At 45.0% G+C, this 25,090-nt stretch overlaps 1 protein-coding gene across 3 annotated transcripts in view; it reads right to left on the bottom strand.

Moving 5' to 3' along the window:
• The window catches only part of KCNH8 (potassium voltage-gated channel subfamily H member 8), a 953,382-nt gene that overhangs the window by 310,570 nt on the left and 617,722 nt on the right, over positions 1–25,090 (bottom strand). For 2 of the 3 annotated variants that reach the window (XM_085630453.1, XM_085630455.1), the window contains exons 6-8: positions 11,717–11,874; positions 6,075–6,092; positions 2,649–2,856 (exon numbers count right to left, since the gene is read on the bottom strand). In XM_085630453.1, the coding sequence (XP_085486579.1) occupies positions 2,649–2,856; positions 6,075–6,092; positions 11,717–11,874 (384 nt within the window). The remainder of the gene's footprint in view (positions 1–2,648; positions 2,857–6,074; positions 6,093–11,716; positions 11,875–25,090) is intronic. The other variant, XM_085630454.1, reaches the window with a different exon arrangement.

Below are 25,090 nucleotides of genomic sequence, written 5' to 3'. Positions count from 1 at the left end.
TGTCGTGAAGAAGGTCCACTGACAATGGTGTATGTTTTGAGACCTAGTGCTCCTCTGCCCTGAAGAAGGCCCACTGATGATGGCACATGCTTTGAGACCTAGTGCTCCTTTGCCCTGAAGATGGCCCACTGGTGATGGTACATGCTTTGAGACCTAGTACTCATCTGCCCCGAAGAAGGCCCACTAGTGATGGTACATGCTTTGAGACCTAGTGCTCCTCTGCCCCGAAGAAGCCCCACTGATGATGGTACATGCTTTGAGACCTAGTGCTCCTCTGCCCAGAAGGAGGCCAACTTACAATGGCACATGCTTTGAGACCTACTGCTCCTCTGTCCTGAAGAAGACCCACTGATGATGGTACCGGTACGTGCTGGGTGGCGCTGGAGAGGTCTGCAGTGTTTTTTGGACTCATAGATGGTAGATACTGGAAAACAACATTTCGAGTTGGTGCTCCAGGGTCCACATTGAAATCAACTCATGCTTTGAGGCCTAGTGCTCCTTTGCCCTGAAGAAGGCCCACTGGTGATGGTACATGCTTTGAGACCTAGTACTCAACTGACCCGAAGAAGGCCCACTAGTGATGGTACATGCTTTGAGACCTAGTGCTCCTCTGCCCTGAAGAAGGCCCACTGATGATGGTACATTTTTTGACACCTAGTGCTCCTCTGCCCTGAAGAAGGCCCACTGATGATGGTGTGTGTTTTGAGACCTAGTGCTCCTCTGCCCTAAAGAAGGCCCAATGATGATGGTACATGCTTTGAGACCTAGTGCTCCTCTGCCCTGAAGAAGGCCCACTGACGATGGTGTGTGTTTTGAGACCTAGTGCTCCTCTGCCCTGAAGAAGGCCCACTAATGATGGCACAGGCTTTGAGACCCAGTGCTCCTCTGCCCTGAAGAAGGCCCACTGGTGATGGTGCATGCTTTGAGACCTAGTACTCATCTGGCCCGAAGAAGGCCCACTAGTGATGGTACATGCTTTGAGACCTAGTGCTCCTCTGCCCCGAAGAAGCCCCACTGATGATGGTACATGCTTTGAGACCTAGTGCTCCTCTGCCCGGAAGGAGGCCCACTGACAGTGGCACATGCTTTGAGACCTACTGCTCCTCTGCCCTGAAGAAGACCCACTGATGATGGTACCGGTACATGCTGGGTGGCAATGGAGAGGTCTGCAGTGTTTTTTGGACTCATGGACGGTAGATATTGGAAAACAACATTTTGATGTAAAAGTGTCATCTTGTGTAATTTCACAACATTTTCATTGAGTTTGGATAAAGGTAGTTAGGTAAATCCTCAGGTTTCGCACATCCCTATCTCTAAGGAGATGTGGAAGGACGAATGCTGTGGAACTCATTGTTCTTCTAAATTGGGTTTTGGTTTGGACCCGGAACATGGGAATCTTGTCCATGTGGCATCTGTGCTGTTCATGTACCAATACATACATCAAACATAAATAAAAAAGACCCTCACAGATCCCACCGTCATCCTGGCACAACACCGATGACACTCTAACCGCGACACAATCGCAAACATCTCCCACCTATCTCCTCGATAGACAGCGCCCTACACAGAGCCCGCTTCTGCCTCCGATGTGTTAAAGCCATACACATAACACAATGTATATGTATATAGGGCACGATTATATTATCGTAGCAAAATGCTGCTCAAAACTGTTCACCCGCTAATTGTCATTAGCACTGAGTGTGTTAATTAAGATAGGTGCAAATTGCACACGATTCTGAGTCCGATACCTCAGAACAGAGACTTATGCCCAAAATGCCCATGTATTCACCCATTACCAGGTGCTTAAAAGGGAGCATATCTTGACCAGGAGCAGTTTACCCTCACCTTGGAATGCTATTTTGAGCACTCAAGGAAGTTTGCTTGCTATTGTAATCAGACCCCCAGTATTTTAACCACTTTTCTCAGACAATCTCTTCTGTGACCTCTTCGTAACTTACCTGAAATCGGCCGCTTTCCGCATTTTGCAACCCCCCACCCTGCCCCTCCTCTGCGCCACGTCACCGCCCCGGTAAAACGCCCTACACGGGCCATCACTGATGTATGTGCACCTGTAACCTGCTATGGATCCAGTAGAAATGCTACGAGTTCCCAAGGCTCCTGGCATGTACGCATTGGAAGAATACTGCCTCACAGGTTCTAGAAACCATTTTTGGCAAGAGAGGGCAACACCTTAATTAGAAGGGGCATCATCAGACTATGGAAATATCAAATCAGAGAAAAAAAGGAGTATATCTGGGGTGGAAAAAACCACACTCTAGTCTGGTACATTCTCTTAGTCTATGGAACTTCTTCAACTAGGAGTAGGAGACCTCTACACATTTCTAAAAGAGGGTTCCAAATGGTTCAGGGATGACCCACCAACAAGCGTTCTATGTATCGATCCTTCGTTTGCTGGCACAGATGCCTAAACAAATTTACCCCAGCTGGTGGAGTCTACAGTGCGCATTAACCTTGGAAAGCGAAGCAGACCCACTCATGGCATGGAGGCTGATATCCATTGGAGGAAATCGTTTCAGATCAACGGATTAGCAGATGGGACACAAAGACCAATGTTTTCAACATTAGACCATGCCAAGTTTTCAGTGCCGAGTTCTCATTGATACATTGTGATTGAAAATGGCCCTTACCTATATCCCACGTGAGTGGGTTGTTTCCAGCCATCTCCATCTTCCCAAGCACATACCAGATGCAGGCCATCCAATGAGCCAGCAGTGCAAACATGGACATGAGGAGAGTCAGGACAATGGTGCTGTGCTGGGAGTACCGGTCCAGCTTCTGTAGGAGCCGCAGGAGCCGCAGCAGGCGGATCGTTTTCAGGAGATGCACCAGCGACACCTGCAAGAGGAAAGCACACCAAGGGAACTGATCATTACTGCTAAGACTGTGCAGGCAAAGGAAGGCAGTCGTGATGTTGTCTAGCTGGAATGAACGATCCACCATGACAAAACTTCCATGTACTTGCATCAACAGACCAGACATCCACTCCCGAAGTGCCACTGGCCACAGTCGGTGGCACCTCTGGTAGGATCTACCCTCAACTCACAGGTACCATCACAACACATCACTCCATTTAAACTTGAAGAGACACACAGGTGAGATGAACATTTGGACAATGTCACCGTGGCAGCCGTCAGGTCCCAGATATGGTGTGGCGTACCCCAGGAAGTCAGACTGCCCACATTTCCAGCTACTGACCCTTGTTGTACATAGCCGTCTGGAATTGTTTTTGGCAGCGAGTTTGTTGACTCTATCAGTTAAGCAGAAGTCAACAGGACAAGTGACCATTCTTTCCGCAGGTACTTACAGATGCTAGCACAGGTGGTCTGAAACCCCAAAACACCTACTGTTGGGCTTCAAAGCTCTTCTCTTTTAAGCATTGTTCCTGGTGTTTTGTTTAGAGTGCATGATGTTTACAAAAGCACAAATTGTTGATTTTATGAAGATTTCGAGAGATCTGTTTGGATTTAGCACAACTACCAAGTGCAAATTAGTAGATGGGCATATTTTTTTTCATCTCTCAATTTCTAGTCCCAGTATCAACAAGCATTGTCGGCGGCATCTATTTTACATAGCATGGAACCATAATCTTCGATACAGGTAACAAAGGGAAGCTAGTACATTGTTACTAAGGCTTTGTTGAGCACCTGAAACAAAAAAAGTGATTTCTTGAAATGCTTGAGCCAACAACTGTAGCCCACTGAGGATTGCTCTGGATGGCATTCCATTCCATCATATTACTAGCTTGACTGCACCATTACAGAAGGTGACCAACACCCGGCACATTTGTCTCCCACCTCCTCATAGGAGAAGCCAACATGGCGTGCTAGGAAATGCCTTTCCTGCACAGGAACACAAATGATCTCATGCTCGCTTCGCCTTGTTGGGCACCAGTGGTGCAGCTTGGGTTCCAGACCTGGCCGTCTGGATGAGCTCATCTTTTAGTCTGGTATCAGAACTGAATTTAAATTATTCTCCTTCTGCAATGGGGAATGAGTTACAATAAGACATAATTGACTTTCCAGTGGCCCAAGAGATGGGTTGACTCAAGCACTTCCATCTTTCACAGTGTGGTGTTGCAGAAAGTCTTTGGACATGGCGTGAAGCATGAGCGTGCCACGCTTAGGGACTTCCGCCGCATGGACTGATGCAAACCCGTAAAGCGGACCCATGTTGGATATTTCTTGTGTTCCCATGCAGGGAGGACTTGGCAGAGCGGTTCAAGCTGAAATCATTCTTTAGTGTGTGGCAAGGCTGAATTGCATTTGGTTAGGTTTCTTCTATCAGCTAAATAGTTATGGAATGGAATGCTGCCCTGAAAAATAGCAGGTGGGTAAAAGGCACTGGCTCAAACACACCTCTCCATCACTTTTTTCTTTTCTGTTTTAAAGAATAGAATATCTGCATGAACCAGGCAATCATAGGCAGATTGTGGTCAGAGGTAAGCATGTGTCATATACAACAATGCATGTGATCCACTTTGTCTGCTCACATTGGGCTCAGGCCAAATCAGTGAATATATGTTTTGTGAGAGACAAGTTTGGATGGGCAGTTTCTCATAGAACCCCAGAGGTATGCACGTGAAAAAAGATATGCCCATTAAAATCCGCATTAGTTCACAAAATTTAAAAATAACCCCTTTGTCGAGCACACACCCTCCAATGACTTGGACCACAGCATTCCTCTGAACCCTGATGGCTGCAAAAACGCTGATGTATTCAATGGGAGTTCTTCATGCTACAGAAATGTTTTCACTGTGGGGCGGGGGAGGGGCCCTTCCTTCCTAAGAAATTTTGATTTTTTTTTTTACAAATGTAGCCAATTTACACCCGAATTTTCAAGAATTGTATGTGCACCAAGTGCTCCCTAATAATTTCATATCCTTATGATAATAGCTGAATTAAATGTCAAATTGGATGAGAGAACACAAAGTGGGAAATACTCAAATTTGGGGGGTGAAAATCGATTAGACACACAAGGGAGTTTTAGCCTTCAAAGTACCACTAATTTCACATCAATATGCAGCTTGGTACTTACAGGGATTTTACAAGTTGACTAAGACATATTGGACAGCTTCACTAAATATAATATATATATAGTGGACTTTTGGGGTTGTTTGGCCCAATACTGTTCGAGGTTTGAAGGCTTTTACACTAAAGGCTGTTGCACAGAGTGTGTCCCGTCTCTGGGAGGGATCCGGTACAAACACAGCCATAGACATGTACACACCGTACTGTACCTTTCGTGACACAACCAAATCTTCTTGGCATTCAAGAACAGCCAGGGGACGCATTGGGTTTAAGACTTGATTTTCTCCAAAATCTGAACAGTGGATGGAAGCCTGGAGGAAACCCACAAGTCAGAATCAGCAGCCGGACCGCTGGTCAAGGGCACATCTTGTACTTGGCTTATATAGCACAGCATCACTTTCTGACCAAAAGAACTTGCCAGTCAACAGGGATGGTCATGTGGACATCAACTGGGCTTAGCTGGGTCAATTCGACAAATGACGTAACATATTTTTACACTGGCGGGAATGGGGGGCATCAGCTGGGTTTGGCCAGGTCAGTTGGACAGATGATGTAATTTACGTTTACACTAGTAGGAAGTACTTTCTGGAACAAATTGGTGGTAGAGAATGTGCAATTCATTTTAAAAAATGGCTTTTCGTTTACTATGTGTCTTAGGAGACCCTGCTCCCTAAAATGTGGCTCTAACATCAAGAAAATCCCAAATTCGAGTTGAGAGTTAGGTCCATTCTGTGATAACATTTCTATTGCAAAATGAACTTTAGGCCCTGGTAGGGCAAATTTCATTTTCCCCTCAAGGAAGGTTATATTTCTCCTTCCAGTAAATAGAGATGAGCTGACAAGGTAAACCTTTCTGGTGGAAACTATCTAGCAGGCAATGTTTGGATCTAGAAAGTTATGCGTTGGTTCACACAAATCACAAATCACAGTGGCTGGAAGGAAATATGACAACTCCCTTGTGAAGGCAGCTCCCAATACTAAAATAGGAGATTGAGCCTTAAAACAGTAAATCCCAGATTGCATTACTATCGAATTTGTCAGGTTCTTGTTGTGGAGGCATGGGCCGAAGGGGTCAGCAAAGAGAGTACAGTGATCAAAGAAAAAGACATATTAGTTCAGATGTTCTATGCAGTCAAGTACACAACACATATATTTAACAGTTAGAAAGGCAATCAATACATGGGTCATGCTGGGAAGAGGTGGGTCTCTCAACCCAGAGAAATCCCTGCCACACTTTCTTAGCATCCACACAAGCAGGGTGTTTTGCTCGTTTAGATGAGGCAGGGGTTTTCATACACTCACACACCACACATTAGTCACAACAATCTTAACCTATTTCATCCAAAGGAGTTATGGTGGAATGTCCAAAATGTGGGTCATTAAAAGAACTCTGATTGTTGTTGCTCCTGTGTGACTATGTTTACATTTTTTACACTATGGTTACTTTGGAAACGAGGACAACTAGCTGTAAAAGTTTCCTAATGGTTATAGGGGAAGAACAATATTTGGATTATTTGAGACAACATTTGTTTTTTCCTTTGCTTTAGGGCAGGGGACTGAAGTGTCATTGGGAATTTGCCTTAAGTGGAAACAGTGGCAATGAGAACAGGAGTTTGTAGTAAACATCCTCATGCAGTTTGAGGAAAATAGTTCTCCACTGGTCTATAGTACGGTCAAGCAGTGCCTGCTGGACTGGTTTGACAGGTCAGTGTGGGCCTTTTAGGGGGGTTTTTGTGGATCTGTCTTGTGGTCTGGTGGGCTAGTTTTTTCTGTTGATTTCCCTTATATTGCCACTAACATTATCTACAGCAAGTTCACATGCATTCAGTCTGCCATACCTTGCAAAACACCTGCACAGGTTGTCTTTACAAGTTCAAAATTAACCCGATTTGTAAATGTGGGACACCTTTTTAGCGATTTGTGTCACCAAAGGGTGTCACTTTCATTTTGGTGCCTGGGCCTCCTTTCTTTCCCAGTCTGACCCTGTTCTTAAATGTAATAAAAACCCTTTTCTAGTGTTCCTGAACACATGACATTATGCAGCAGTTCTTAAAAGGTGCATAATTGCTCCTAATTACTACAAGATTACTCATAATCATACATAATTGTGTGAAAAGTTTATTGCAGCATTTAGTGCTATTTTCTTAGCGCAAAATACACCCTCGCGTCCAAAATGGGCCAGAGGATGCACTTTTTGCGCTATGAAAATTGCAATAAATGCTACAGGACACGACCAGCAGCAGCCAGCAGCCGCTTGCTCTCTTTTAGTTGTTTGTTGTTGTGCTCCTGTGGCAGCATTTGTGCCCACTACCACTCTTAATTACTCAAGCTGGCATAATCACCTAATTTCGGTAATAACACATCACAAGGGTAATGTTTAATTCCGAAAATGACTCCTATTACTCCGGTGTAATTAAAATCTCTCCCAAGCCTAAATGTGACCTCACGTTTACAGATGAACTGGATACCGAATTCACATCCAAGTGTGAACCTTTTCTAAAAGACCGATAAAATAGAGCGATGTGACTCCTGTGAAAATGGCGTAAGCGGAAAATGGCTAAAGAAAAAGGTGATTTACAGGAGTGGAGTTCATTAGGTGTGGTTGGATAGATCATAAAACTGCTGCTAAACAGTGCATTCCGAGTAAATTTGATTTAAACAAAGTGAAGAAAAGCAGGGTATTACATCGAGATGGGTAAAAGTATGAATGTGTCAATGAGCCTCAGTAGCGGCAAGGAACATGTGAAAGCGGAGGGCAACATGCAGTGTGTACTTCAAGTGTTGAGTGATTCATGACAGGGTGCAGAAAATGAGGATTCTGTGTATGAGAAAGAGATTTGGTAGGTGAGGGCAGACGTTCTGGTGGACTTAGAGCCGAGGCAAACTGTAATATCTGCTTCCAACTATATGAACGAAGTGGGGCAGAAAGATTTGTGAGCTGACAAGTTTAGGGGTATTGAGGTACTTAGTTGAGCTTTTTAGATATTTCAATGCAAACAAAATATATCAATTGAGTGTTCAATTGAGAAAGTGTATGTCAAAAATAAGGAGGATGATATATATGGCTGAGTTGGAGACATATTAGGGGCCAGGGAGCAAGTAATGGCTGTGGCTGGATATTGTGCATCAAATGCTTCCTGCATTTAACTGATCAGTTAGAACATGAGAGAAGATATGGCACAGCAGTCAGAGCTGCTGACTGGGGAGCTGGGTTCGAGTCTCAGCTCAATATCTTGTGATTCTGGGCAAATCACTTAATCTTCCTGTACCCACAGACAGCGCCTGGATACCTTCATGGATGATAAGCTGCGCTCTACAAATTTATTTTAATTTAATTTAAATTTACAGTTGTACAACTGTCGCAACTGAAGGTTCACTAAGCAAGGAGTATTCCCCTTCATGTGAGAATACAGTGAAAACAGTAGGTTAAATAATTATAAGGCTGAAGTGATCAAGCGAATTGAGTTATAGGAGTTGTTGTCACCTATCATTGTTGCCTTTAAGCACGACTGAATGCTTTGTATGTGTGCTGACATTAGAGAGCTTAATCCTAAGGACTAGGTGGATACGTAGTTCCCACCTATTTTAACTGATATATATGGGAGCTTTAAATGGCCTAGCGGTTTTCCACTGTTGACTTGTTCTTAGTGCACTAAATTGCAATTTTTACTATGTCATTGGATGTATTTTTGACACAATTTCTGGTGTACTGATCTTACTGCATGTTGCTTAGGTTGGTGTTGGTTTCACTTTTGTTTCAGAAGGATTTGCTAATATTCTTTAATGAACAAACCAGTGGCATACCCTAAAGGGTTGTCGAATAATGTTGCCTTGATAATATTGGGTTCAGATCAGATTTTAGGGAAAAAAGGCAGTTTGTTCTTGTTTTGAGAAGCATTTTGTGGGGTGATAGAGCACTCCTCGGTTTACTATTTCACTCGTCTTTGGAGCGCAGCATAATATCCATGAGTATTTTCTTTAGATGTTTATCAGAATTTTTTTTATAATCATGTTCTTTCTTTGTATGAATGAGGGACTTGGAGTTTCCCTCCCCATTGTACACTGTTTTTCTCTCTCCATATTACACCACTTCCCTTTCAACGTATGTTTTAACCACTCCCTGAAATTATTTCTCCTCTTCCGTACCTATATCATGTTTGGTCTTTAGCCTCTCTTTCCATATGTCTGTCACTGAATCACTGACATGGTCAGAGCATTTCAACAAAGGCACAAAGCTGACTATGGTGAGTGTTTTCCTAATTACCTTAATTTGTACATCTCACTACTAGTGTTTATTAAGAAGTAAACAAAATCCACTTTGGAACATTAGAGGTTGCTGTTCCAAGAAAAGAGAAATAAGAATCTTTCTTAAAGCCAAATATGATGATTGTGATAGCGCCAGGGTCTTCCTTTACCTACAAGAGTTGTAGGTAAGCGGTGGCAAATAATCCCACTCATCTCCATAAAGAAGTCCCACTTAGTAACTGTATACTATTGAAAACGTGGACTGTCATTGTAAATGCGTGTTCTTCCTGGCTCCTGGTCCTTACCGTCTGTGACCTCACGGTAAAACAAGTATCTAGGCAGTGTTTGAACCTTCCTCCTTCTTTCAATAGTGAGAAATCACACACACAGAGACATGCGCACATATCACCTTCCAAGTTGCACTCAGTTTTTTTAAGCAAGATATGGCACAGGGAGTGTAGGGTTTATGTCACAGAGCTACGGGGGAACATCACGGCAAGGTGGCACATCACGTACACAATCTACCAATACTCAACTAATACTCCAAAATCTAAGAGGGTCCAAACACCGCTAGTGAGTGCAGGAGGAAGGTGCATGAAGACTCTCCCAATGTGCCCAGATACTGGCATCTTGGTGTGCAGATGCCACATTCCAGCATATTGCGGGTCATCCACTGCATATGTTGATCATATGCCCCAGCTGGACAGCCTTCTACTTCCACTGTGCACTTATGGTCAAACGTTGTGCAAAATGGAGACACCCGCGTCCATTCTGGAGCATATTGCCATAAACGCAATAAAATCAACATATGCAATACCAAAAATCACATGTTTTTCTTCTGAGAAACATGGCTAATGTGGGCATGCCATTTTTCATCAGCACATAATCCAGTTTTAATAACAAAGACCACAATGTTAGTTGGCCAGTCTGGGTTCTGGGTGATTTGGCCCAACATTTCTTTGGCACTACCCAAAGCAATTATTTGCGATAACGGCACTGATACCTCACCCACTGTGCCTCTCATTGCCCCAGACCCCTCTTCATAGTACAAATATCTCAGCTACTGTACCACCTTTGGCACCCCATTCCCTGATAGCAGGTGGCACACAAATGCCTGACGATACAAAATGACCACAGCCTCGGAGGTCCTGACAGAGGGACGGCCTCAAAATGACGTCCCTCAAGAGGCCATAACCTTTTGCTCTTAGCATGCTCTGCTAGACCTGGGAAAGACACAGATAAGAACATTCATTGGATTGTTGAGAGTGTGGCAGCCAATCAGATCCTTCGAATGAGATTGCAGCCAATGCATGGAATGCAGTCCATAACTGCTGGTATGAACCCTCAGCTGCAGCACTCAACGCAGAAAATTGACTAATAAAAGGGAGGAAATACATGTGAACATAGTGGTGACGGGGCGGAGCCTTTCGTGTGCTATTGGAACTTTCTACCTTGGAATCGGTCAATAACAATAATTATTAGCGCTTGCCCTCCTTGTTCCCTCTGTAACTTGGGCCAATCGGTGATTAATAGTCCAATAACTACCATTATTGGCCTTCTCTCCAGTCATTAATGCCCAAGAGCAACCAACATAGTAGCAGCCCTCATTGCACCCCATAAACAATTTAACACTCTTAGGGACTCATTTAAAGTGTGGCATACAGGGTACTTTGGCACAAATGTGGCAGAGTAAGTGCCCTGTCCACCAATCTGATTGCTGCCTCACTCTATATAGAGGCAGGCATGTTGTCATGTTTCTATTGGTGGAACCCCCGCTGGCACCACAGGCAGAAACCTTACAAGGACAGCCTGACGGATGTGGGCCCATCAGTGTAAATACCTCAGAAATGTCCACCCTTTTGGTGGTGGACTTTCTGAGGTATTTATTTATGTTTGGGACTGCCAGGAAAAGTCAGGCAGTCCAGAAAAGAAAAATGGTCTCCACACCCTGTGAAAAAACTCCCACTAGGCTAGGGCCATTCGTTTTTTTTTTAAACATATATCTGCTTTGGGAGTTTGTTTTTAAAAATATATATATATTTTGCTGAACAGCTGCATGAATCATGGCGGTTGCTCAGTAAAATTAAAATGCCTTCAGGAGCTGCCGTAAACACGGCTTCTGCCAGGCAGGCGTGGAACCCTAAACATGGCCGACTGTAAATCTCGAAGGTGGCGAAGGTTATGACCAACCCCCTCACCCCCCCCCCCCCCCAATGATGGCGGGCAGCCCACGATATCTCTAAATAAGGCCCTTAGTTCCCACACACCTCCCCCAAAAAACATTTCAGTAACAATTTGGGCCCACAAGGCATACGCAGGAAGGGAAAAGTCTCCAGGGCTCACTCTCCGTCGAGTTTATGGGAGAAGCAGGTTGGTATGGGGGAGAAAAAGGAACCTCGGAAGAGTAGAAGCTGTGTACTCACCACAGTGACATTGAAAGCATAGAGAAGGTCAAAGGGTAGTGCAGCGATTAAATCAATCACGAACCAGGTGGTGACGTAGTGGATGCAAATGGATCTTGCTTCAAAGATTACCTGACCAGACTTGCTGACGTAGGTTGTTCGGAAATTTAATATGATATCTGCTTGGCAGAAAGAGAGAAGAGAGAGAGAGAGGGGGGAAAAAAACAAAATCAGCTCTGATATATTTTTCATCTCATGCCTACCTTTGATATCACACTTTTAGCAGCACTAGAAAGAAGGCGTAGAACAGATGTGGACCTCTGTGTTAACGTGATGGAGCGTGTGGGCCTCATTCACAAATCTTTTGCTGTTCATGAGATGGAAGTAGGTGGTAGAACTCTGGTGACCACAACCACAAACTCTCCGCCAATCTATGTTATAAGCTTGCGCATTCCACTTTGTTTCCCTCCTCTATGTTGAAGTTTCCTATTTTCACCAACCTTCTCTTGCTTCATGATGGAGGCCTCAAATATTCAATAGTATCTAATCATAGTTCGATCACACAACTTTGCTGATACAGTACAATAAGCAAGCGATGAAGCATAAACCTGGCTATGCCAAATATTTAAGACTCAAAGCTCTTCACCTGTTGATGATAATTTACATTATATATTAAATGTCTTGTGCTATCACTCTAACGAATTGGTGTATTCTATTACATACTGTGGAATCATGCTTCTTGAAATGTATTACTGTGTTACACAGCATTGAACAACCTAAAACCTAACTAAAATTATTAGAAATAAAATGGAAGTTTTGACCCACTAGGGCAGGTTTCAGTGAATTTTAATATATGTCACTTTCGAGACGTTCCACTAAGCATGCACATTTTTTCTGCACTCAGAACAAGTACCAGGTCTACCTCTTGGAGTGCCAGGGGAAAGATGTTTGCCAAGAAGGGTGGACACCAACAGAGGGTATTTACAAACTTGTGGAGTGTCTTTCTCCTCCTTTTCTGCACATTCAAACCTTTAAATAAATGACACATGAGGAAGAGGTGCAGAAAGGATGGGAACACGTGTGAGCCATCGCTATTTTTCAAAGGGCATCACAGATGGGGAAACATCACCTGGAAAAATGTTCCCATGTGATGCAAAAAAGAATAACAGTGACATTTCTCAAATTCACTAACACTTTGCATGTTGATGTTCTGCTGCCCTTGGGCCCTACGCAAGTAGGGTTAGGAAAAACAGGCAGTGTCAGAAGGGTTAAGAGGAAATAGACATTTCTGTTGTGTGTGCCCTAAAGTTTTGGGAAACAAATAAGAAAACAAACATTGTAGAAAACACAAGTCCGTCAGGCACACAAAACTTTGCTGACCAGCTGGCTAATATTCCACCGCAAAGAATGAACTTTAACTTATTGGAAAGACAACTGACCAGCTCCTCGACACAGGTGAGGAGCATAACGTGATGCTCTTGGGAGGAAATCTAAAGAATGGAGAAACCTTGCAGTTCAACTGCAGCAAATGAGTGAAACATGTGTCGGCTACAGAGAAATTCTGGGGCAATCAGTACCCAGTTATGAAAAATAAAGAACTACAAACTTAGTAACACAAGAAAATAAAAATAAAAAATCCCCATGACACAAAACCAATACTTTAATGCCTCAATTCCTATTGAGACTACAGTAGAACCCACAAAGAAAAAAAAGTACTTTCTAGCATGTTATACAGAGCTCCTACTGTTGTTTATACAAGTCAGATGTATGCTAAGCAAGGACCACAGGTATAAGTAAAGTTTTGTTGAGGGTATAATTAATCTGTAATCGGATTTCAGTATAAAATGCCTGTCATTCAATGAACAAGGCATGTAATAGAAGTAGGGAATAATGAATCTGATTGAAGAAGCCTTATGGATGAGTGAAGTGTTTCTCCTTTTTGTAACTATGTGAAATGTGGTACTTTGCATTTTGTTTGACAGACATTCCTGTGCCTGAATACTTCTATCAATTTAAAAAAACAGAAAGGACTAAAATATATAACACACAAACATACAGTATGCATGGTTTGTTTAGTTGATTTAGAAAAAGTGCCACAATCATTAATATTTGGGGAAATTTTCCATGAAAATTAAACATAATCTGTTGTAAAGAAGTATAAATTGTAATAAAAATTAAACTGACGTAAACCACCCGGATTTTAAAAATGTTTATTTCCGGCAGGACAATTGAAATTATACATTGGATTATAAGGGGATTGATAGATTTTTTAAATAACATTTTTCGTATAAAAGCCAAAAACGATTTTGGGGTTAAGATTAATTGGAATTTAATTCAGATTATCTACATCATCTGGGGTAAATAGCTATCGGAATGAATAACACTATGGGGCCTATTACGATGTTTACGACTGACACCACGGCAGAAACGGGACCGACCGACCTCCGGTCGGCAGTCCCGACCGCCTAATTATGATGAGACCGCAGATGGTGCGCTCCCATTCTCCCATTTCTCTATGGGAGCTTGTGTTACGGCCATAAACCGGCCGTGACACAAGCTCCCATAGAGAAATGGGAGATTGTGTTAATCCCTGCACCCTGTAGCAGACACCTCAAGGTGCCTGCCACAGGGTGCAGGGATTAACAAGGGGGCCCATAGGTGCCCCCTCGGCACCCAATTGGAGACTGCAAGGGAAAGGAGACCCTGCTAGGGGGCCCCCAAACACGCTTTCCGACAGGCTTTCCATGTCGGAAAGGCTGGCATGGAAACCCTGCCGAAAACCGTGCATCGCAATCTGGACAGCGCAAACCACCATCCATATGGATTACGGGCCGGTTCCTACTGGGCGATGGGCTTCTTGAGCCCATCGGAAGCCAGCCGGAATGACCGGCCGGTTTCAATTCCGACCGGCTGTATCGAAATCAGCCAGTCGGAATTGAAACTAACAATGTCAGTAATCGGCCCCTTTATTTTTTCCTTAATGCTTCTCTTAGGTAAGAACAAAAAGGCAGGAAATCTGAACAATTTGGCTTATAGATATAGTAGTGCCAATGTTCCACTATTCATCCAGTAGACATGACAGCTCCACTTAGGAAATATTACAGTTTTTGTTGTGGAAATTCCCATACTAAGAAAACAACAGTTTTTTGCCTACTCCTGGTAGTCACTAAAAAATTTCACTGACTGTGAATATATCTATATCTATCTATATCTATCTATCGATCTATCGATCTATATATATATATATTCTCCAACCAACAAGTTCGCTTTCAACTCAAGCCACTTAATGATGGCGGGCCGTGACGGGTTAGCGAAACCCAAAATATTCACATCTTACGTTGTAAATACTCCAATCCTCCAGGAAAAACAACGCTTCACGGCACCCAATGCTTTTAAGTTTATTGGCAACACAAAACTCTACGCGTTTCGGGAAAACTAGGTCCCTTGTTCACGAGCATGTATATATATATATATTCCACCAGTCCCGCTTCCGTTAAAAACGGGCTGATACATGCTCAAGTGATTCCCAGGTAAGCTTTATTTTCACCGTCTGGTTACATTCTGCTGTTGATAACAATCGCCATCACTGTGACTCTGGCAGACGCGTTTCGGCTGCTTCGCCTTTCTCAATGCCATTATTGCGTGACAGAGAACGCTGTTGGGTGTCTCAAGGAGTCTCATGTTCACTCCTATTGGTGGATGTTTGCGGCCATAGAAAGTGGACTGCAGGGTCAAGATCGTACTTTCACTGCGGGTTGTTTACTTTGTCCCTTCCAACTCGCAACCTTCCAAACCCCCAAAAGTCAGTAGAATGCGATCTTAAACATGCCGCATACAGGGGAAAGAACACAGTTCCTGTCCGTGGGCATAGTTCAGTGACTATGTTCCAAGCATACTATTGTGCCCTGATGTCGTCAGCTGACCGATCGCGTTCTTCCTGCTGCGGCAATTCTGACGGTGATTTGGCTCACCTGGAAAAGTACTTTCCAGCAGACGATCTGCCGCTCTCTCCCCTGCCGAGCACAGTAGCTTCCCATGCCGGGGGGGGGGGCACCGCGATGCGTACCCTCTACGCTCACACCAAAAAGTTGCCGGCAAGTCGCGGAGCACCAGATCGAGAGGCGTGCCAGTATTCAAGCGCCGACCACTTGACCACATACTCCACCAGTCCCACTTCCGTTTAAAACGGGCTGACACATACTCAAGTGCTTCCCAGGTAAGCTTTATTTGCGTCATCTGGTTACATTCTGCTGTTGTTAACAATCGCCATCACTGTGACTCTGGCAGACGCGTTTCGGCTGCTTTGCCTTTCTCAATGCCAGTATTGCATGACAGAGAACGCTGTTGTGGGTCTCAAGAAGTCTCATGTTCGCTCCTATTGGTGGATGTTTGCGGCCATAGAAAGCGGACTGCAGGGTCAAGATCGTACTTTCACTGCGGGTTGTTTACTTTGTCCCTTTCAACTCGCAACCTTCCAAACCCCCAAAAGTCAGTAGAATGCGATCTTAAACATGCCCCATACAGGGGAAAGAACAGTTATCCACACACAGTTACACAGTTTTATATGAGAGAGAGGCACAGTGAAGCAAGTTCACTGCAGAAACTTCTCTCCGTCAGCTATGGGGAAGTAGAGACTATAGACTTCTTGTTCGGGGTGATGGGTCCCAAATCAGTCCAATCATCAATACCTAAAAGGATAGACCAATGTACTGAAAGTTTTGCAAAGCTCACCCAGTAAGGCAACACATTGAGACAAGTACGCACAGGGTATGCGGTGTATCAACACAGCAAGTGGCAAGACAATTAAAGACTTACAAAACATACATTTAAAAAAAAAAAAAAAGTATACAACGTTAATGCCCCTAGCAGCCCCAGAATTTATCGGCCAGTTAAAGTGGTATCCAGAGTGACTGGTCAGCCACATGTCTGGCTCAGTTTCCTCCAAGAAAGAAGTACTGGAAATGGCGGTGGGGTTCCCTGGAAATATTATCGTAGTATCTCTATATGCGCGTGTATCCCCGACTGCATGCCGGCAAGAATACTCCGTGGGTCTTGGCAGAGTGACTCCAGTTTAGCATACATAGCCAGCCCTCACACTGACTAGAAGAAATTCCACCCTCAAAACCACCTAGCTGTTTCCTGTAAACATGTTCCTCCGCTCAAGTAGTTCCTTCCCTTCCGATGCAGCCATTTTGTTGGATGAAACCCTGCCACTCTGACATTCAAAATGTAGGAGAGTTTGTGCTGGTTTCATCTCCCCTTTATCCTTCAGCAGATAATAAGAGATTGATCAGGGGCTGAGGTTTAGACTCAAAAGAGGACTAAAAGTGAGAGCCCATCTCAGTGTCGTCATTATATCGGGGTCAAACCGTGAGTGACGTCACTTCCGCTTCCCTGTTTATTTGGGTGGATCGAGGCCTATTTCTGCCAGTGTGAAGAACTAGTCACTGAGCGCTGCATGCTGATTTAGACTGCGCTGTACTTGCCACTGGCAAGGCCGGACCACGCAGAGGTCCGGGGGGTGCTGGTGAGAGGGAGAAGGGCAGGGGAGGCGGGGAGCAAGGACAGCTTGCCTTGAACTCATGCTGTCGAGGAAGCTTTGGTGAATGAGGCGCTTGCTTTCTCTCTGCAGATGAGAGACAGAGAACACCAGGGGCTTAAGAATGTGATGTAGCGCTTAAAAGTTTGAAAATCGTAGGGGTGCGTTATATTCACTGTTAGTTGGCACCCGCATATAATCAAATGTGTACTCAGGTATTTTGTGTGCAATGTATTAAAGAATTGTATAATCTATATCGATTTCAATAGAAGTGTTAGCTATGTACAAGCATATTGTGAATGTATTAGAGAAATGTAGAGTTTAGTCATTTGAACAATGTGATGTTAAAACGTGTAGTTTAGAATTCGTGTCTGTAGACTGTTTAGTTTGACCACACATGAAAGAAAGACGTAAATGTCAATACTGTGATTTAGGCCTGCTTGTGTAACCGTACTAGTGGCCAGAATTCGCATATATCGTTGAGGCGAAAGGCCTGGTATTTTCTTATGTTAGCCAAGGGCAATAGGCCAACAAGGATTTATTCCAGTAGAGGTTTTAGGCTGTAGTAAATTGCAAGTTAAAAGATGTGAAGTATGTCTGCCTTGCATGATCTCACCCCAGGTGCAAGGACAGTTGCTCGTTAGTAGAGAAGCTCTTTGTTCATGAATTGACTTATGTAGTTAAAGCCAGACATGGGAGTGCATTGGAATGTGCCAATCGTAACTCCTAGTGCGGATGGTGTCTGGGACTCAAGGCCAAGCGATGGACGATGGAACTGGACAGCGCTCTGTGGAAAATTACTGAAAGACGACCCCGCAGAAGAGGAGGTGCAAAGGGCGTGTTCTGAGATTTGGGGTTCTGTATTAGGGAAAGCGCCCTGAGGGTGGAAGCAGATCAGAGCAGCCCAGAGCAGAGAAAGGCTAGGCGAAGAACTAGAGGGGGCAACTTAGACTAAGCTCTCTAAGTGAAGACTTCTCAGGAAGTTACCCTCTGACACCTTTCGACTGAGGGTCTCAAGGGATTGCTAAGTAGGGATGTCATCTAGTACAGAGTAGGGACAGAGATGGTATGGTCCAGTGTCCCTAATATCGACATTGGCTTGGTAGTTTTCTACCTCATGCTTTTAGAGATTGTGCTTTTAGTTATTTTTAGCCGTATGCGGATTCTTCGTAGAGTAGCATTTGTGTTAGTGCCTATGTACTTGTTGTGCCTCGTATTGAGGACTTTGTATCTTCAAATCTTTATGCTGATAATAAAAGCCAGAGAGCCAAGAGATTAAGTCTCGAGTCCTTGATTATGATAAATTGTGGACAGCATTTTCTGATAATTGTGTTTATTCCCTCCACGCTATTGGGCAAGTAAAAAGTTCCATCCGACCAGAGTGGGTTCTAGTAGATAATTGCGGGATACTAAAATGGGCCGGAGCAGTTGGTAGCAGAGGATGGTTACTTCCGATAGCGAGGGACGATTGGATTAGATAAGGATAAGTGATCCTTGAGGCCCAGAGACGATAAGTGATGGTGAATCATCAGATGGCGAGCAGCAGACGGCAGCAGACGAGCATCGACGGCGAGTAGCAGTGCGGCAGAAAGCAGCAGTTCCAGGAGTGAGTATGAACATAATGAGATGTAGTAGATTGCGGTGTTGATTTGTTGTGTGATGTCTTGCGGAGTTGATGTGTATGTTGTGTGATTGTGAGAACAGGCTGTGAGCGCGCGCAGCCTGGGAGTTGTGGTGTAGAAGACACCTGAGATAGATTTTGTTGACCACGCAAAGGAGATCGTGAGGTACCATCGATCACCTGGACCGAGATAGGGGGAGCGAACGTGTGTGTGTATGGCAACTTAACGCTGGTCGTGGGTTGTTGTGTGCGGATCGGAGTGTCAGTAACCTATCAGTGGCGATTTGTCTGGCAGGACGGGGGCAGACGGGCGCCAATCGAGGTCAACAAGGTCGAGAGAATGTGGATGAACAGTCAGAGGCTGTGGACAGACAGCCAGAGAAGTAACTTAATCGGTTATTTCAGTGTACGAATGGGACGAGAGTAGGCGTGAAACGTGTTTGGAGAAGGGAACTGCTGCGAACGGAGGAAGGTGACGTCAGAGAGTGTCGCGCTATGATAGGCCGGTTGGTGTGAGTCGCGCTGTTATTGGAGGATTTAAGAACAAGAAGTAAACAGAGCGTGAGATCGAATTCACTCATCATGAAGTGTCTTAGGGTTTTGCGAGAATTGTGTAGAGGCGATAAGCATGTGGTTGTTCGTGAGGGAGAAGAAGCCCCTCCCGAGGACACCCCAGCACATTACATGGCAGAGAATGTGGGGTTACATACTATAGTTTGGATTGAGAATTGGCACAAGATCACACAAGGTGAAGGGGAACTAGCTTTCCCAAGGTATGGCTCATTTAGACTAGCGGTGCTGTACCAGCTGAAGTCGGTGATGGGGTCCTTAAGACCCTTGCCAAGACCAGCACAGTTCGAAGCATTACATGCGTGGATTAGAGCAGCGCATGATAAGGAAAAGGAAAGAAGCCAGGAAAGAATGAGAAAGTCGATCAGGGCATTTCAGGATGCCAGGTGGGACGCAGCGGAGAAAAGATGGAGAGTGCAGACAATTGAGGAAGAGAAACTGTATCCCTTATTGATAGACTCGACGGGGATAAGGCATGTGAAAGCACAGGATGAAGAGAGTGACTCTGATGATGGAGTATTGCAAAGATTGTTAGACGAGAGACCACCTCCCTATAATCCAGATGAAGCAGACGATAGGTGGGTTGAGAGAGGGGAAACTAGAAGAGTAACCATTCAACCTGAGAATCAAGTGGAAGGTTGGTTTCGTTTGAAACAGAGAGTTCACGGAGTCAGTCTGAGGCTAGTGGGAGGATTGAAAGAGAGATGAGGTTACCGGATGCATTGAGGGTACCAGTCACCATTGGACCGATTGTGTCGATATACAGTCCGGAATCGGAGGAAAGAGAGAGGTCCGAACAGGTGGCAGAAAGAACGAGAAGAGAAAGTGAGGAAAGTGGGGTGGAAGGGGCAATGGTCCGACCTCCAAGCCCTGTACAATGGAGTACACCATTGGCAGCGGTGTCAGATACATCTAGGGGCGAAGAGGACCAGAGATCGGTGAGGCCGAAGACTCTGATGGAGTCGAGATCAGATTTAAGGTCATGGGTACCGTCAGAGAGGCACCTGAACCGGAATGTGGGCCAATCGGAGAAAGCTCGGGATAACTTTAGGAGTTATTCTGCTCCTATAGAAGCACCAGAAGAGAGGAGAGAGAAGGAACCAGAATGTGAATATGATGAGGGACGCGGAGCCAGTTGTCAGGTGTTGAAAGGAGCCTTGAAGGCAGGCATGATAGATATAGTAAGGCTCAAGGCAGAGGTAGATGAAATTATATATGGAAGTCTACCTCTTGAGAGGATAGTATCCTACAATCCGGATGAGCTGTTTTTCGTAGCGAAAGATGTGACTCGGAAAGCACGAATGGCACACGAGAAATTGAGGGGATTGGCGAAGGAATATGATGTGGATTTATCCAAGACTAGGGTGTTGCAAGGAAGTCATAGGATGCATTATACCGAGCGAGAGTTGGAGGAGAAGAGGGTTGTTGGATTGAGGTCACATGCCAGAGAACTGGTTCTAGCCATGCGGCCATGGCTGACGCTTGATAAATGGGAAGAGAAATGGTCTAAGAAAAAGCCCTCTAAGGGAGCGGAAGGAGGAACCCCGGGTGAAGGGTTGTTATTAGCAAAGACCTTTCCCCGGAGGGAAGTGGCGAATGGAGGATATGTGCATGTACCATGGAGCAGGGGGGATTTGGCATCATTTACGAATGATTTTCCCAGGCTTAGGGAGAAGCCTGCAGAGTGGTACAAGCAAGTTGAGCGTTTTGTCAAGATCTCGAAGGTATTGTGGATAGACCTAAATACCTTATTCGATATTGTGGTTCCGGGAGATCTGTGGAACGCATGTAAAATTGCTGTTGATTGGCCGGACTATGAGCCTGAGAGGAATATGATTACCAATGGTCCGTCGCCAGCGGTGATGAGGCTGTATGAGAAAGTAATTAGCTGGTTGAAATCGAAGGTTTCGCCCCAAGACATTGATTGGGTGAAAATAGACAGGACGGTGCAAGAGCCAAAGGAGACAGTACATGAATTTTATGAGAGACTCTTGAAGGCTTTTAAGCAGTACAGTGGTCTAGATGAACTGGAAACAAAGGATATGGGACAGTTTGTGTCTAAGTTCGTGTTGGGTTTGAAGCCCGAGGTTAGTCTCATGATACAGCAGCATTTGATCAGTTGGCAGAATAAGCCCGTGGATGAGATCTTGCGGTACGCCAGGTACTGCACGGATGAGATTGAGTCGAAGCACAAGAAGATGAAAGATAACCTATTGCTCATTCAGATGCAAGCTGCCCTGGGACCGCCGAATGGGGGTCCAGTGGTAAGGAGACAGGGAAACTATCAGACAGGGAATCAGAACGTGCAGGGTCAAGGAAGGCCGAGGCCCGTAGACCCTAGGACAGGTATAGATGTAGCAATACTGAAAAAGACGACAGCTTGTCACCAGTGTCACCAGGTGGGACACTGGAGGCGCGAGTGTCCCTTGACATGATGACTGCATACTTAGGGCCATCTTAGAGGTAGATCAGAGAGGACCCTTTGTGGAAGCAGAGCTTGACGGACACCCTACTACATTTTTGGTCGATACGGGGGCTACTAGGTCAACTATAAGATCAGCGGTAGTTCCGGGTGTAGCCCTTTCTGGAGAAAGCATACAAGTGGTTGGAGTGGCGAACAAGAGGCTAGTTAGCCCTTTGACAGAACCGATTCCAGTCAGGATAGGAAACTTTAGGGATCAACATCAGTTCGTGGTGTGCGACTCTAGTCCTGTTTGTTTGTTGGGAAGAGACTTATTGTGCAAGCTCAATTGCACAATCTACTGTACCCCGAAAGGAGTAGAGGTGCAGACAAGGGATGATGACGCGACCTTTAAGGTTGCAAATCAGCGGGTGTGCGTGGAAATGTACCCAGCTTTGACAGTGGAGGAGCTTCCACAGGATTTGAGGGAGTCAGTATCGGCTGACGTGTGGGACCTAAGTGGGGAGGAGATTGGCTTAGTCAGGGGAGTGTAACCGGTGAAGATACAGGTTAAGCCAAACGTGGAATTCCCGAGAACGCCTCAGTATAAATTATCCCCTGAAACGATTGCAGGGATTAAACCTGTGATCGAGTCTATGATTAGGCAGGGAATTCTGGTGGAGATCATGGGTAGTCCATGTAATTCGCCCATTATGGGACTGCAGAAACCAAGTGGGAAGTTCAGGGTAGTACAAGTCCTGCGGAAAATAAACGACATAGTCGTTCCATGTTGTCCAGTGGTACCGAATCCATCCGTAATACTGTTCCAGATCCCATGTGAAGCTGAATGGTTCACAGTGATTGACTTGTGTCAGGCATTTTTTTCGATCCTCCTACATGAAGAGAGCAGATTTCTTTTTGCCTTTAGACTAGAAAATCGTATATTAACGTGGTGTCGTATCCCACAGGGGTATACGGAGAGCCCATCGATTTTTAATCAGCTCCTAAAGAAGAATCTTGAAAATCTTGTGTTGCCGCGAAACTCTGTTTTGGTGCAATACATTGACGACCTGCTTGTTGCGTCAGAGACAGAAGACGCTTGCAGGACCGATACCATTGCGCTGTTGAATTTCCTGGGAGAGAATGGTCACAAGGTGTCTCCAAACAAGCTGCAATACTGTTTACCTGAGGTACAGTATTTGGGGCACAGAATCGAGAAGGGTAAAAGGAAGGTGTCTCCAGATCGCATTGATGCGATTCTGAGAATGCCAGTTCCCTCGACGCAGAGGGAAGTTAGAATGTTTTTGGGAATGGTGGGCTATTGCCGCCAGTGGATCCCAAACTTTTCCTTTGAAGCGAAGCCTTTACAGCGGCTGATGCGAAAGGATGTGAGTGATCCGGTACCATGGGACGACGACTGCTTGAAATCATTTCTGAGGCTGAGAGAAGCCTTATGTAGCGCTCCTGCGTTGGGAATGCCGGATTACAACAAGGCATTTGCATTATTCTGCTGCGAAAGAGAAGGTTGCGCATTAGCAGTGTTAACCCAGAACCATGGAGGTGTCCGTAGACCAGTTGCCTATTTCTCAGCTACTTTAGATCCAGTAGCCTCTGCGTTGCCCGGATGTCTCAGATCCGTTGCGGCAACAGGTGTCAGCATCGAGAGATGTGAGAGCATTGTGATGGGTCATCCTCTTACTGTACATGTGCCACATTCTGTTGAATTGTTGATGACTAGGACTAAAACACAGCACCTCACGAATAATAGGCTGACTCGTTATGAGCAAGTTATTCTTGCAGCTGATAATGTGATACTGAAGAGGTGTGCTGTTTTAAATCCTGCTACATTGTTACCTGTTCCAAATATAGATGATAATGAAGATTGTGAGGACCATGATTGTCTCGACGTTACGGAACTATGCACCAAACCGAGACCTGACATTGTCGATGAACCGCTCTCAGTGTCAGATGAGATTTTCTTTGTGGACGGTTCATGTTTAAGAGACAGTGTCGGTCGACTGAGAGCAGCGTTTGCTGTATGCACCATCATGGGGGTGGTTGAAGCCGCTTGTTTAGAAGGAGTACACTCCGCGCAGGTGGCTGAGCTCATTGCTTTGACTCGTGCCTGTTTGGCAGCCGACAAGATTCGTGTAACGATTTACACGGACAGCCAGTATGGGTTTGGTGTGGTTCATGACTTCGGACAGCTATGGTCCCAGAGAGGGTTTATGACGTCTTCAGGTTCTCCTATAAGAAATGGTGACCATGTGCGAAAATTGCTTGAAGCATTGCAAGGCCCTGATGAAATTGCCGTTGTTAAATGTGCTGCTCATACGAAGGGAAATGATTTTGTCTCATTGGGTAACAATTATGCTGATGAAGTAGCCCGGTTTTGTGCAGAGCAGGGATGCAATTTTACGGAGACTCACATTGAGGAAACTGAGGAGGAAATGGCGTATGGTCAGATGTTAGCAATGGCAGACTCATGGGAGGAACTGAAACAGCTTCAGGAAGGGGTCTCAGATCAGGAACGAGACAGCTGGATACGAGCTGGATGTGAGAAGGGAGATGTGGATATATGGGTTTCGAATGATGGACGAGCAGTGTTGCCGGAAAGTTTGTTGAATCCCATGGCGAGGTTGATACATGGTGCTGTACATCTTGGTAGAGACGCAATGATGAGAGTGTTTTGTCAGACTTGGTATAACCCGAAGTTTCGGGCAGTGGCTGAGACCGTGTGCCAGAGGTGTGTCACTTGTCAACAGATGAATGTAGGAAAGAGGACAGCCGTGACGTTGAGTCACATAGGGAGGTCAGGTGGACCTTTCAATAGGATGCAGCTGGATTTTGTTGAAATGCCGAAGTGTAATGGGTTGAGGTACATATTAGTGATAGTATGTGTCTTTTCCAGGTGGGTGGAGGCATACCCTACACGCAGATGTGACACACTCACGGTAGCAAAACTATTATTGAGAGAACTCATTCCAAGGTACGGGTTCCCGACGTCCTTTGAATCGGACAGAGGAACTCATTTTCACAGCGAAGTTATGAAGTTGCTTTGTGCTGCCTTGAATATAGATCAGAGGTTACATTGTAGCTATAGACCAGAAGCTTCAGGGATAGTGGAGCAGGTGAATGGAACTCTGAAGGCTCGGATGGCGAAAGTATGTTCGTCTACGTCTCTGAAATGGCCTGATGCATTACCTTTGGTCCTTATGAGCCTCCGAAGTGTGCCTGATAGAAGGACTGGGTTGTCACCCCATG

This window comes from Triturus cristatus, chromosome 10 (genome assembly GCF_964204655.1).
Source record: "Triturus cristatus chromosome 10, aTriCri1.1, whole genome shotgun sequence".
In the NCBI taxonomy this organism is placed as follows: domain Eukaryota; kingdom Metazoa; phylum Chordata; class Amphibia; order Caudata; family Salamandridae; genus Triturus; species Triturus cristatus.
Note: the sequence above shows the minus strand (reverse complement) of the source record. Positions and strands in the feature narration are given on the sequence as shown.